At 39.3% G+C, this 16,175-nt stretch overlaps 1 protein-coding gene across 2 annotated transcripts in view; it reads right to left on the reverse strand.

Moving 5' to 3' along the window:
* Positions 1-10,770: 10,770 nt before the first annotated feature.
* The window catches only part of LOC149265928 (uncharacterized), a 265,831-nt gene continuing 260,426 nt past the window's right edge, over positions 10,771-16,175 (reverse strand). Inside the window, exons 8-9 of one of the 2 annotated variants that reach the window (XM_089429840.1) lie at positions 11,504-11,566; positions 10,771-11,378 (exon numbers count right to left, since the gene is read on the reverse strand). In XM_089429840.1, coding sequence (XP_089285966.1) covers positions 11,252-11,378; positions 11,504-11,566 — 190 coding nt within the window. In that variant the 3' untranslated portion in view covers positions 10,771-11,251. Of the gene's footprint in view, positions 11,379-11,503; positions 11,567-11,833; positions 11,915-16,175 lie in introns of those variants that run through there. The other variant, XR_016260101.1, reaches the window with a different exon arrangement.

The following is a 16,175-nucleotide window of genomic DNA, read 5'->3' on the forward strand; positions in this document are numbered from 1 at the left end:
GCGAACCCATCACCAGAAAGTCAAAATCTTGATCTCTTGGTGTGTTCTCCAAGTGACCCTCAAGCCTCCTCTTATACTTTTCTCGTTGAGAAATCAACGGTCGAGATTAAGTCCCTAATCAATGGCTAAGATTATATCTGGCTTGATCCATGAGTTTTGGACCATTCTAACAAAGTTTTATATTAAGTCACATTAATATTTTAATTTCCCTAAGTTTAGACTTAGGGACTCCATTAAAAATATTAATTATTTTAATATCTCCCAAATTGTTTAGAATCTTCCCAAACCCCTTCTGGGTATTGAAGATCTCATGTGCCTTAGCCTCTCCACCAATTTTTGTGGCTAGATCACATCTGACGCTACCCAAAATCAGCACTCCCTCTTACCGAGGACTGTGCTCTAGTAATACTCCTTACGGATTATCACCCTGATCATCTGGCATCGGTCCCTGTGCTGATGCTAGGCATGCTTCCCATCATCTGCACTGCTGCATCCTGTACTGCTACCCATGGCCCTGCCACTACCATTGTTGCATTCGTACTGCAACTCCCTTTGCATCCGTGTTGCTGCCCATGGCCCTGCCACTACCACTGTTGCATCTGCACTGCAACCCCTCTCATCATGTTGAATCGTCCTGCCCATACCACTGCACTGTAACTCAGTTACTGAGAAGTAAGTAACTGATCTCCCAACTCTAACATCTCTGTTAGGCTCAAAACACTCCTGATGTTGAAGCTCCCTTTGTCACTGACAAGTGCTCCCTCTCTGACCTCTGCGTTGCTGCAACAACTCCATGTATCTCGCACCATTGCACATCTCTTTGTGCCATCCTGCACTGGTGCAACACTCCTGTGCCTCTCACACTATTGCAGCCTTCTAGCCTCGCGTTGCCCGGGGACTCCTGCACTGTAGCACTCTCTATTGCTTCATCTGCATCTGTCTCTACCAACATCCATCAGTCCTGCTACTCCTCTTCGAGGCCCCCATAGCAAGGTCTAATCCAAGAGGCTGGGTACCTCGAGGATCATGCCCCTCATCGCCTGTAGTCCGCCTGACTATAGCTCGATGACCCCCCACTTCTTCTGAAGTGGCACATGAGCACTCGTGGCGCAATCATCATCTATCTCCACTTCCTTCTCTTCCCTTGCTGGCGTTGCCTTGGTCTCGGAGGCCTCTCCCTTACTCTTCTTCCTTGGACACTGGGTCACATAATGACCCAGCTCCCCACAGTGGAAGAATTTGACCTTGGAGAGGTCCTTCTTTTTCTGTTTCTCCTGCTTTCCCTTAGATGCTAGGGAAACATCTTCCTCCTCCTCCTTGATTTTGATCCCTTTGTCATTGCTTCCCGCCTTTCTCAGCCTTTTGATCTCTTCTTGGCGAAGAGCAACCCACATTTCCTCCCAATCTAGAAGGGTCGCCCTGCCCAATATGCTCCAGACAAACACCTCCCAGTGTTCTGATACTGCATTTAGGGTTGTTCTCACCATCAGTTCTGGATTCGGCGTTGCCCCTATGGAAGTCCGCTGATCCCGGATCTCCTTCAATCAACCAAGGAATGGGTCAATTTGTTCTCCCTTATTCATCTAGTATGATCGCACTTGATTTTCTAGTAGCATCTTCCTCTGCACGGAAGTATGCTGATACAACTTGGTCAGGACCTCCCACATCTCTTGTGCTGTGTTCTTCCATTGCATCCTCGTACTTGTCGTTATCAGTCAGGTCAACTGGGATAGCTATCGTCCTCGAGGTGAAGTGCTTGACACGATTCCTTTCTAGTACAGATAAGATTATGGCCTTCCAGACTACGAAGTTTGAGGCTTCGTCCAGTCTGTCCTGGTCTCTTACTCCGTGTAGTGTTATTTTGTTGCTCATCTACTTCCCTCGTGGAAGTTCTCAATATGACTCCTCTGAGCCTCGATTTCCCTCCTGGAAACCCCTCTGCCAATGTCGAGATGCCCCTCTCCAATCGTCTATGCAACTGCAACACTGATTTGGATTCCTTGGTTAGAAATCGACCTCGGCAGCAACTCCCTCTACCTTGGCCTTGCCGTGTTAGGTACTGTTCTGACTACAGTACCCCACCAGCTCCACTCTGCAACTTACCCACAGCCTCCTAAACCCCAGCAAACTGAAGGTTAGAGCTACTAGGCTCTGCGCAATCCTAGCACTGGCAAATCAACCTCCTCAGCCAACTACATCAGCGCTCCTAGCCTCTGTGTGACCCTGCCCTTGCCTCCCTCAACATCTGCGCTACGTCTTCGTGGCTCAATCTTGATGACGTAGGCACTGCATCACCCCTTCCTTTCCTGCTACTCTGCTAGGAACAACTTATGTCACTCCAGACAACTGTTTTCTGTTGCTGCTACTCTGTTTGGCTGATGTCCTCAGTTCTCCTGTGATCTGCAACCACACTCTGATACCATGTTGGAATTTCTAAGTCTGACACGTAATAAACCCTTCATTCACTTTACTGATTTATTCCTACCTACTCTTTCTGTTAATTAACAAGTTATTTACCATGTAAATACTGGAAATAAATACAAATGCATACTCAACACATTACAGATCATCAACTGAAGGAAATAGAAACAAGCACACAAGTGACACTGTTGTTTTTGGACTAATGTCCCTGGAAAAACCCAATGCGGGAAAACTGGTGCAGCTATCTGAGGGTTTGATTTATTAAGAAATTTCATAATACAATCTGGGTGCCAAATCCGACTCACCTAATAGAGAAAAATCTCAATAGTAGTACCTCTCTACTCGGAAGCAGATATTCCAGCTAAAACCTTGGATAAACACTACAGCAGCTCCACAGCTCCAATCTGCCCCACGAAACCCTAGCGTCAGCCTCTCTCTGGCCCAGCGTTAGCCCAGCTTCACTCCATCTTGGCCTGCGTCAGCCTTCTTGCCCTCTGCGTCACCCACGTTGGCCCCTCTGAAGCACTGCACAGCTCCTCGCTGCCTCTGCGTGAGCCCTGGCTAGCTCTGTGTGAACCCTTGGTTGATTCTATGTCCCTCTCTCCGGCTACTACGTTGATCCTCCCGCTGCTATCTTTGCCTCTTTGCTTTTGTATTCACTACTCCTCAGCTACAATTCTAATCACTCTCTCAACTTTCTCAGCAAACCCAACCCCATAAAGTCGAAATCTTGATCTCTTAGTGTGTTCTCCAAGTGACCCTCAAGCCTCCTCTTATACTTTTCTCGTTGACAAATCAACGGCCGAGATTAAGTCTGTAATCAACAACTAAGATTAAATCTGGTTTGATCCATGACTTTTGGATCATTCTAACACAATTTTATATTAATTCACATTAATATTTTAATTTCCCTAAGTTTAGACTTAGGGACTCCATTAAAAATATTAATTATTTTAATATCTCTCAAACTATTTAGAATCTGCCCAACCCCTTTCTGGGTATTGAAGATCTCATGTGCCTTAGCCTCTCCACCAATGTTCGTGGCTAGAGCACATCCGATGCTACCCCAAATCAACATAGTCTCTGGCCCATACATAATGGAGCGAATGAACTCAACCCCGGAACTAAATATAAATGATACTGAAGTGGGTGTGAGTTGCGCCTCTTTTAAAACACAAGCCATTATCTGTCGATTTAACTGTTTTTGGCCAAAACCTGAGGAACATTTTCATTGGATTTTGAGCAACTAGTCCCTCGATTGTGAAATACACCTTTGCTCAAAAGGATTTTTTATAGTAAAACTCCCTTCTCATGCGGCCAGAGACTGTATTCTGCAGGAGGGGCCATGGTTCTGGGGATCGACAGGACTTTTCATCACTCCATGGTTCCCATCTTTCGATGCAAACACCATGGTCATCTCCAGAATGTTGGTGTGGATTCGTCTGCACAATCTCCCTCTTCATTTCTAGAATGAGCGCATTCTCTCTGGTATTGGGAACAGCATTGGGAAATATCTCAAAATGGATGCCCAAAGGTTGGATGAAAGGATCTACACACATGCCCGGATTTGTGTGGATGTGGACCTCAGCAAAGGTTTGTCGGACCATATTCAGCTGATCCACAAGCAGATGAACTGGACTCTGACTCTAGACTATGAAAACACAGCTTTTAGATATAGAATCTGTAGACAAATAGGGCATCTTCAAAATATATGACCGGAAGCAAAAAAAAACAGCGTCAGAAGAAAGAAAAATGGGAAGCAACCAAAAGGATCGAACTTCTATCCAACCCAGCAGGAAATGGAGGAAGACGACGCAGAGGATGATTTCCCACATCTTGGGAACAACCAGACATCACAAACACCAGAAAAATAGGAGGAGTTTGCTCAAGTTCCCAGGGGAACTCAAGACAACCATGCACCAGATTCCCAAGGGGGGAAGAACCCATGGAATCACAGAACAACCAAGTTCAATCAACAATTATGACAGAATCAATGGAACCAAGCAGGTACAAGAGGATACACTCATCAAACAATTCAAACTCGGATAAAGACATCCTTAGACTTGATGAGTCAATGTTCACTCGTGTCACTACCACTCAGCCACAAGGGGGTTCGCGCAAGGTTGAGAAGAAAAAAGGGAGGAAAACTTAGTTTTTTGTCCATTGTATACTAGTTCGTTTTTACTTTTGAAGTTTATGCTTATCATCGGCCAATGGCTTGGTGATGTTTGGTTATCTACAAATAAAACATGTAATTTTATTTTTCTACATTAATAAAATTATGCCTTTTTCCTTGGAAAAAGACTCATGTGATATAGAATATCATGAACAGTGATAGTCAACATAGCACAGCCCTTACATCGTTCGAGGTAATCTTTTCAAATGTTGCCTCACTTCCTAACCATGAACTTCTTCTTCACTAGTAAAACTATTGTCCATTTTTGAAGTTGTTGCATGTGTTGAGAAGAATCAATGTGAAGCTTAACAAGGCATGAATCATAGTTATCATGGCACATCTAACATTTGAAGACAAATATAATGTTCCTTGAAACTAAGGGAACCTTCAAGGGCTCAACATCAAAATCAGAACTCTTAGGAGCTTTTCCATCAGTGATGGGAACTTGTGTATACTCTATAGGAAATCCTCCAAGCTCCAAGCCTTTGAGAACCTCCAAATAATTATGAACTACTTTTGAGTTCATTGCTTCCCAATCATCATATATTTAGCCATCATCAGCCCCATGAATGATCATTATAGCACCTCCAAAGTATTCTACTTGCCCAAAAATATTTTCTTTAAGTCGAGATTCCATCACATCATGTTTACGAATCATGACATTACCATACTCTCTGTCAATGTCAGTATTAGGTACACATGCACAAGAAAAATGGGAATTGCTTTCTAGCATCACATAAACATTCAAATTGTGGCAATCAAACACTAATTCTAATGAAAATTTGGACAGAATTTGATCATGTTTTATGTGTTACTAATTTTAAAGTTAGAAAATCTTAAACACGCTCAATAAAGTGAGTTTGAATCATCGCGAGGCTTTCCCAAGACCAAACCAGCCACCAAACAATCCACACAAAGACTCCCCAAAACCAAGCCAGCCACCAAACAAGCTAGACAAAGACTTCCCAAGACCAAGCCAACCGCCAAACAATTTTCCTTGAACAAAAAAAAGATCTCCAATGAGTCAACAAGGTTGACCTTACCAAGAATATAATTTCTCTAAATTTCAACTTCATCAATCATGTCTGCAACTTTGGCTTCCAAAAACTCGAACCTGTAGTAACCCAAGAATCACAAAAACTCACACAAGTGGGCCAATAATAGTAGGAGATCAGACTTCTTTCTTTTGTTGAGATTCTTCTTTTCTTCACTAGGGTGATTTCTTGTCTTCTAGCCTCCTCACACTACTTTTGTATCACATATCAAATGCCAAGATGTGTGTCACTAGAGGAGGTCGAAGTCCTCTTATTTGTAGTCTTCACAAGGGCTAGAGTGGGCCTCTCTAGGCCGACTTTATCATGGATGGCCAACTTGGTCATGGGGTCTTTCTAGACTTTTCTAAACATCAAAATAATATTTTATTTCTTGATACAAGAGCCCAATCAGGTCTATTACATCATGACATAAACTTTGACTCAAGACAAAAACCTAGAGCACTCAATGGGTGCTTAGACCTAGGAACCAAAAACTTTGAGCATGAAACCCATGCTTTAATAAATAAATTTTCTTTTACAATAATTTTCTTTTTATTTTGAGAAGTACATAAAAGGTACATCATGCCATGAGCCATATACATGTTGGAAAAATTTATCATTGATGTCAATACTTTAGAGCATTGTTGAAGATGATAAAAACCCTAATTGTTGATGTAAGCCATGAAACCCTAATGTTTGATGTAAATCCTAAATTGCTGAACCCTAGCATGATACGTTGGGTAGTATATGAAGTTGATATCAATGAGCGGTTGTTTGTTACTTGCAAAGGCATCACTATTGGTTCCTTCAGCACTGAAAGGGTCCGCAATATGTATCATCTACCAAAACACCAAGTTCAATATAGTGCACAATTTGTGGTGCATTAAGTTAAGGAAGAATGTGAGGGAGACAAAGATAAATTGTCCCAAACAATTAAAGATTGGATGCGCAATTCTAATAAGTTTAAAGAAGAAGCCTTGGGTAAATATGCAATTCTTCCCCTCGCATCCCCTTTTTTCTATATTGCTTAAATGCTCTATTGTACAAGCAAAACAATTCACATTTCCCAATGGATCAGGTCCCTCTAATTGACAATGTCTCTCATGGCTATGTCTTTGATTGGGCTAAAATGGTATCAAATAATATGGCTACACATATTCTACATTTTCGGTCCAAGCAGAGTGTTGATTATGTGCCACTTTTCTATACGTCGGGTTAATATTACGGACACCATTTGTTTCTCTCTCGATTTCCCTTGCATGGGTTGGAAATGGACACTTGCAGACCCCCTGCCCATCCACATCTATCATAGTATCCTTTGGGAAGAATATTATTTCGAGCATATTTACCGCATTTGCCATTTGGTTATGATTCCTATCCACCAAGCCATTTTCAATTTTAAAACCCCAAGGATGTTCGTTGTCACGTGTGATGACTTGCTGAGAATTGGAGCTTGTTTTGTCGAAGAATTATTCAAATACATCAGAATTTGGGAAAGCAATGGAAGCCCTCATGTCCTTCCTCTTTATATCCCCGACAAATTTCTCTCCCAAGAGATTGCCTACCAGACTGTGGGGACCAGAATTACCCTTGAACTTAAAAAAGCTTCTAAAAGGTTTTAGCCTCAATTCCCTTTGAAGGTTGGTCCTTTTGCTCTAGCCAACTATCAACACGCAAAAAAGGAAATTTTGGCTCTAAATGAACTGAAGCTCGCCGCCATCCTGTTTAGAGCTTTTGACCCCTCTAATGTGGCTCATGATACAACTAATGAGGTGCACATCAAAAATTATGTTCATGAGCACGATGAATATGATGATTTGTTTTATTGGGCTCTAACTTATGAATCAGTTGGTTATAAATCCAAGCAATTGTCACTAGAGAAATTCCAACACTCCATGGCTTACAGAGACTCCAGATAGGTTCCATTGCCCATGCATTTGTTTAAGCTTTCGGAAGGTGATAGCTTTGTCAAGAAGACGATCAATTCTACATCACAGACAACACCTCAAGTTTCTACACCAATGCAAGTCTCTTCAAGAGATCAATCCTCTTCAGCCAACCCTATACTCATTGATATGAACAAGGAATTGAAATAATATTTAGGTAACATAGTAGCTCAAAATGAAACTAACAAAGAAAAAGAAGCTCTCGGTGAAGATGCTACTCAACAAACAGTTCTTATTACTCATAGGTCGGCAAAGACTGCTCTTACACACTATGTTCCTCTTGATAAAAATCCTCTGAATACTCGAGTCAATGTTGAGATCATCCCTACTCACCCTACTGATGAGATTCAACTGAATGTTGAGGAAATCCCTCCTATTGAAATCTTCTATCATCCACAGCAGAAAGCAATGATTAAGAAAAGCAAGAAGAAGAGGAAAGCAGACAGAGAAATATCTCCTACAAACATTTCTTCCTTAGAATTAGTCTAGAGGAGCACTTCAACAACTTTGCATGAAGAATTCGAAGAATTGGCCCAGTACACAGGAGCATATGCATTGGCCACCATTGATAAAGCATCCCATGTCAAACAATTTGTCCAAGGTAAGGATGATAGGATACATCAGCTCGACCAACATGTGGCATAATCACAAACAGAATTGTAGATGCAAGTTGAGTTGGCCAAAGGTCAGCACTCTAAAGAGTTCAAGTAGCAAGATGATTAGATAAAGGCATTGCAGCAAAACTTAGAGCAAGGCTAAAACCTTCAGTCTCATTGAGTACAAACATGAGGCCCTTGAACTCCATGCTCGGCGTGTTAAACAACGAAAAATCTTTTGTGACAAGTTGAGCTTAATGCAGGTATAGAACAAGTAAAGCTCCAAATTGGTTGATGAGTTAGAGTACATGGAAAGTCAATATAGCAAGGCTAAGCAAAATATGAGTGATCTTCTTGAAAGGCGGTCATGTAAGAAAAGAATGCAACCAAAACTGCCCATAATTGATGAGAAGCACAAGTCCCACCTCTTTTGGAGGCAAATATACTTTTAAACTATGAATTGTAGAAAAGTTGGGCAGATGAAAGCACAAAGTTAAGAAAAAGAATTGCACTGTTATCCAAGGTTAATCTTTTAACTGGCAGCTTTTAATCAAACCCCATGGTCATTAGCAAGTTCTAAAGACTCTCACTGACTTAACAGCTCATATGTTACCACTTCTTCAAACCTTTGTTTTCAATTGTCAGCTAAATATGAAGCCGCAATCCCCTCAACCATTGACACCCCTTCTAGAAGTCTACCAACTATGGCAGCAGGCTACAAGCTCATCATCAAGTTAATGTTAATTTGATTAACTATTTAATTAAATTAACATATTTTAATTGCGATTATTAACATTATATTGTGGAAATATTTATTTTCATTGTTATAGCATTATCTTTGTATCACATGCATTTATAATACCCAGGTTAAATAGATTATAGGTTAGATATTAGAATCATTTAATTATGTCTTTATTTGAGTTATCAATCTACTTTCACCCACTTTTTTTTCCATCCTTGCTTAGAACTTTATTTTCGAGTAACTTGACCCATTGAAACCAATCAGAACCACCATTCTCAACGTAAAAAGGTTTGATTTGGGACCTTGACCGAGTCATTTTTTGCCATCAACAGAAAGCAAGGATGTGAAAGCAGCAAGAAGTAGGGTAGTTCATACCACAACTAATAGTTTGTGACCATTTAACTGCACTCGGATTTGGCCATGCATTGCATGAATCAAGGTCTTCAACAAAGATACAATTGGTAACCATGAAGTTAATTGGTGATCTGTCAATGCCAGCGAACAAGGTTTCAATGCCAGGTGTGTTGCTCCAAGTTTCAAGTAGGTGCACTATTCAATATAATGTTATGTCTTCTATGAGAAAACTGCATATCACTAGTTATTTGGCAATCAATGTCCTCAATTGCAAAAGTTGCAATGAAAGTCTGACTCAAAACTTCCAATGTTTTTTCATGTGAGCGCAATTGGTCTATGTTTGAGAAAATTCATATAAAGAGGAGAAATCAATGAAACAAAAAAAGGCTACACTATCTCATCTTTGTGCAATACAAGCTCTCGCTGAGGGGCAACCAATGGTTGGACAAAAAACCTAACACAAATCCCATTGTGTTGGATGATATTGTTCCAACCTCGAAGTGGGTAGAGAAGTCTCACCTAATAGAGTTTGGTCATGATTTTGATATTAATGACTTGGAGATAGGGAGACTGATTTGGATCTGAAACCATTAGGAGTCTAAATAAGAAACATAGCACCAAGCATGGCATATGCAAGCACTATGCAATGCAACTCGACCAATACATTATTTTACTAGTACTATTGTTGTATTTGCGGATGTCCGTGGTGAGTCGAGGAGTTTTAAGACTTGAGCTGATCCAATTTCTAGCGATGACGATGGTGATGAGTTTGATGATTGATCATGTTCATAATGATTTGTAACATGTGCTCTTAGGAAAATAATGCTTGTAGCATGTTTTTTTGGACTATAAAGGCCAATTTAAAACTTCATTGATTATATACTCGGTTGTTAATATGCATTGCATTTGCTATATTCACCATTACATCAGCAAGATTTGAAATATTTAAAATAATATTTTGTTAATTTAAAAAAATTATGTACCATAGCTCATCAACATCAAATCGATCCATAAGCAATATATTTTTATTAAAACATATGTTTTATTATTAAAATTTAAATATTTTATGCATTTTCTTAACGGGTTAATTGAAATCAAATTGATCCATGTCATTTATATTCCATGAATGAGTGCGAGTCCAGGTTGACCCTTGACCGATTCCAAGTCCGGGTTTCTATTCCAAGTATGAGTCCGAATCCATGTTAACCCTTACCGATTCCAACTCCGGATTTCTAAAACATTGGTTAGGAGTTCAAATATTCAAGATATTGATGTCATTCTCTAAAACTAATTGGCAGTAGCCACCTAGGTCAATGATTTATTTATTTATTTAATAAATTATTTTGTCCTTCCATTCTTGTTTCTTGTTTACTTTGGTGAGGCTGCAGCGAAAGTCATCGTCGCTGTAAGTGAGATAAGATTAGATGAGATGAGACAATAATCACTCCTATAAGTTGAAATGATAACATTATAAGACTATTGCCCAACGAATAACCACCAGTAGGTCGAACAACTTACTGAACATAAATATTGAAGGAAATAACATACAAAGCTGTTATGAATACGAAATCTGCAGCCTTTGGGCAACAAAGCTCTGAAGAAACATGATGCGTAACTGTTCATGACTACAATGTTTATTTAATGGTTTTACAGACTGGATAGTCCTAGCTAATAATTTACAGTTGGTGCTTGCTATAAGAGCTATTATACCAATTTTATACAATATCACCACTTTTGCAGCATTCAACTATTACAGCATTTCAAAACTACTTCCAAGCAAATATAGAACATATAAAACAAGCTGCACATACAGGATGAGCGTGGACTTTCTGAAGAACATCTGATACCCCAACTCAGTTCAAAATTCAAAAGTAATGATGTTACGTTATCTGCATTCCTCCAAAACATGAAATTAAGGACAGAACCCTGCCACCTAATTTTGTGTCAGCCACTTCTGTTGCTGCCTCATCATCTGAAGCCCGCTACTCGATCAAATCAGGGATATATCGCTTTACTAGCATTTCTAGTTTTTCCAAGAATGGCATGCTGTGACACTCTCCCAGATGTTTTACCATCTGTCTCCAGCGCTTCATGCATGTTACACCAGACCTAATACATTCATCAAAGATTTAGAGAGAAATCAGGTATATGAACAATAAATCCACTATAACAATGACCTGGAACACAATTAATGCAACTCTACAATCATTTCAAATGGGTAGCATGACACCTACCTTCCTTCAACCAGGGCATCCCAGTCAACTGCTTCTTCATCGGATGCATTTGTCTCTAATAAACTGCAATTAAAACGACCATATAAGTCAGTCAATAATAGCAATGCCTGTGAATCCTTCATCATGTTTGAATCCTCTAATGGAAACAAACATGGACTTCATTGAATTCATACAAGCTAAGAACTAGCTTGGTTTTATGTTTCATTTAACCTAAAGCTAGGACAGTGATCTAGGATATCATATAGAAAAAAAAAGTAAACATCACGGACATGCTGCTAACATGAGCCGAACTACCAGAGTGAAAGTGCCAATTCTGAAAGGGGGCTCTACCTTGGAACACCAGATTTACAATTTGCCAGAAATAAGACCAGTTACAGAAATATGTACCAAATTTGAGAGAATGATCAGTTCCTGCACAGATATTGTTGGAGTGTTAACACTCCAATATCAGAGTTCAGATGTAAGCCATGGTGTTACAAGTGACTTTAATAAAATGATATTAGGTTTTTTGTTAATAAGTGTAGTTTAGACAATTAGGTGATTATACTACCACATTGATGTAATAGGAGTTACCCCACATATACAATGACACCATTGATAATCAAATATTACGATCTGTATGTCTCAGTTATTATCATTCATTAATTAACATGTTATCAGAGCAGGAAGAATCAGCGTCATTTGGAGAGAGAAGATCGATACATGAGCAGGGAGAATCAGCGTCGTTTGGAGAGAGAAGATTGATTCATGAGCAGGAATGTGTGCCTGAATTCAAAGTTAGTGTGATTCAAAGATCATAAATAAGGGTTCGAGGAAGAAGAAAGGTAGATCATATTAAATACAGTTATGAAGGATAAGTTTACATTTTCTTAAGCTTACTGAATGAATCCTTTTTCAAGGAAAGAAATGCACGAGATGGAAGAGAGAAAGCCCCCATCATACTGTAAAAGTCATACCAGATGTTTGATAATAGCAAATTCGAACACGATGGCATAGAGAGAAATCCCATCACAATACTGACAGCAATAGCAGATGCAAAATGACAATAAATTTCAAGAGCCTCGATAGCAGTGAATTTTGGACTGAGCACACAACTCTTTCAGACTATCACCAGACAACTCTTAATGCTATGGGAGAAGTGCTGCATACACAAGTCAGAGAATAATCCCACCAAATTAAAAGACAAATTCACAAAGAGAACCCTTCACATGGAAGATGAAGCAGAAGCAGAATAATTATCCAGCAGAATGAAATTTCTGAGAATAGCTCTGCAGCAGTGACTGATAAACAGAAACTTGTAGCAAGTAACAAATCGCAGCAGAAATGAGGGAAAATTCATGCAGACCCAATGAAAACAGTCAAATAATTAAGAGGAATGTGTTACCAGTCCATCATTTACACAGTGCCCTAACAGAGAAGAAGTTGGAATTGCAGGCATAAAATATTTTTATTAATCTGAAGTTAATTTCCAGAAGATTGTTTGTTATAAAAATTCTGAAGATTAAAGGAGCAGAAACATAAATGATAACTATTTAAATTATTCCAAATATTTCACGTGTGGCAGATATACCCTATTTCTCAATATGGAAAAGATTGTAAGAAAAATTCTCAAGAAAAAAAAAATAGTCATTGAAAGTAAAATTGCAATTGCATCTAATGAACATTAATATATGGAATATTGTTCACGGAACATAGACAAAAGCCACATAGTTTGAAAAAAATTGTGGAGTAGACAATTAGAGATGACTAAGCAAAAAACAACATCTGTTTCACTATGTATGGGAGCACTTGAGAAAACTATTCCAGACAACACCTCATAATTCAAAATTTCTCTTCATGAAGGAAATTGTTGCATTAAAAATAAACGAGACAAAGATAAATCTATGTCCAACCACATTAATGCATTCCAGACCTTGATACAACATGACAGAAGCAGGGGCCAAAGTCAAAAGATAAGGCCAAGATGAAACTGTGCCCAACTATAATAAAGTAGTCCAGGCATTGGTACGACAATATGACAATATTCCATCACTATCTTTACAAGCATTGATGTTGGACGCCTATGGCAAGAGAAAATGCAAGTCTGATGATGGAAAAATTGAAGAGAGCCTTATCTAGCTAAGGGAGAAAAAAAAACTGAAAAACAGAAGAGATAGGACTACAAATCAGGGAAGAAATTATTATTATTCTGGAAAACTAGGTCATATTGCATGGGATTGTAAAATCTAGACAAATGATGTATTCAAAGGAAAAATAAGGAAGACTGAAAGAAGATACATGGCTTGGCATTGTTACCGCTCAAACTAGCAGGGGTCCTAGGAGGGGATCTTATAGAGCAACTACTAGGTCGAGGGCAACAATGGAGCGATAGCCCACTATCACCTCAGCTAAGGCTCCCTGCTCTTTACGGACTTTCACCCATGGGAGGAGTCCTGGTATGAGAGGAATCACAAGAATAGATGGACCAATGATAAGATATGGCATGATTCCCAAGGCCTATTCACAAGAGAGGTTCAGTTATATAGCTTATTTGCTTAAGAAGCAAGGTGAAGGGCTCTCTAGGAAGGGCTAAGAGGATACTTGAGCCTAGTTTTGGGGAATATGCCTTGACAAGGGGCTTCGTAGACTTAAGGATCCTTATAGAGGAATGGATTCTATGTAATATTTGTGAAATTTGAGTTATGAGGTTGCAGAACCACAAAGAACCCCAATGGACCCAAACTAGGTCAAAGGTATGGAGTCGATCAACCAAGGAGGGCCTTGACCTAATTAGGAAGGAGAATAGGATCGAAGGACTAATTTTCTTTTGATATTTGAATGCAATAATCCATGTGAGGACACTAACCCAAATCAACCTAGGGCAAGAATTGGTCTTGTGGCTAGGGCTTGCTATATCTCGGGAAGCCATTGTCAAATTGATCTCAAAATTGGAGGGCCCCTTGAGAAGACCCCAGCGCTGTTGTGGACCAAATTTCAAGGGTTTTGGATGGACAGAATGAATTTCGCTTGATGCCCTTAGGTGACCACTAGGGGATGGATCAGTGCCTTGCCTTTGGGAGAGATGGAGTCAAGGTAAATGTATGATTTGGAGAGAATTAACCTAATCAAGGGGACCTCTAGGCAACTTCGCATGGCAATTAGGGCATGAGAGTAGCTACCCAAGGACTTTTATACTTTGATATGCAATGATTGATGACTTATCAAAGGTATTTTCAACAAAGATGACTTCTAGGAATATTCACCCATTCATACATGACACATGCAATGTATGCAACGCTTCAATAGATAAGAAATTCCACCATTTTGCATAGAGTAGCAGTAAATTTCAAACCTAGATAGAGAAAATCCTAGCAACATTCATGTGATATGATAAATAAAAGAATAAACATGAAAATAAATCACTTACATGTACAATGAGTATATCCAATCATCAAATCATGCCAATAATGAAGCTTCAAGACCCCAAGAGAATAGTATCCAAACATCAAAATTCATCCATGAAACCAAACTCGTCCTCCAAAGGGAAATGCAGAAATTTCACAAGAGCTACTAATTTCAAATCCAAGTGATGATGAATGAGAGAGAATGTCTCTCTTCTTTTTATACAATCCTCTATAAGGGGTTTGAATGGCCTAATTAGGACTAATAATGCCCCTAAATTAAAATAATGTGCAAAATAGCAATACTTTTGGTGACAAGGCCACCAAATAGCTCCACAATAAGAATAATTAGCCTCTCAAGAGGGTCGAAATGATAAAAAGATAGCTAGAAGGGCAGTTGGAAGGCCAAATGAAGTCCCTCATGTGCCATAATGAGGAGGAGGAATGCTCTGATATCAATGTAACGAACAAAGTTTGTATACTCAGAGGAATGCTCTAATACCAATGTAACGAACAAAGTTTGTATACTCAGAGGAATGCTCTGATACCAATGTAACGAACAAAGTTCGTATACTCAAAGGAATGCTTTGATACCAATGTGATGAACAAAGTTCATATACTTAGAGGAATGCTCTGATACCAATGTAACAGACAAAGTTCATACTTCATAGCATTATTCTTCAGAATACTTCGAAGACAAGGACATCCATCATAGGACAAGTAATTGTATATTGTGTTAGGGTCCTATAGTTTAGGAATCATAGTGTTTTCTTATCGTATTATTCCATTCTGGATGTCTGTTTGTAAATTTTAGCCTATGGGTCATTAGGTGTCATAGCCTAAAGGTTTCTATGTGTAAAGGTTTGTGTGTGTAATAGGTTGTCATACAAATTGAAAAGGTTCATATCATAAAGGGCTCTTTGAACCTAAAGTTAAATTTTGTGAAAGACTAAAGTCAAAAATCCATGACAAGGTCATAAGGTCAAAATTTCAAATGTGTAATCATGGAGGGAAAACGAATCATTGAGGGCTCAAGGGGTAATTTCAATTAGTTAAAATTGCGCTCATTCCAACCTCATTGCAACCCTCGCTCAAAGAAGTTGTGAATTAAAAGCTAGTGTTTGAAAACTCAGAAGAAAGGAGGTCATTGCGCAAACTGAGAACAGCCATTTTGGATGTATGCAAGCATGGGGGGAAGCACTCAGAGGGTGTTACATCATCACCAAGTCATCTCAAGCACATCTACACACTCAACCTTGCAAAGAACTATCTGCAACTGTATGTCTATTACA

The sequence above is a fragment of the Pinus tabuliformis genome, chromosome 6 (genome assembly GCF_031772625.1).
Source record: "Pinus tabuliformis cultivar Carrire ecotype Pingquan chromosome 6, CPIR1, whole genome shotgun sequence".
NCBI lineage: Eukaryota > Viridiplantae > Streptophyta > Pinopsida > Pinales > Pinaceae > Pinus > Pinus tabuliformis.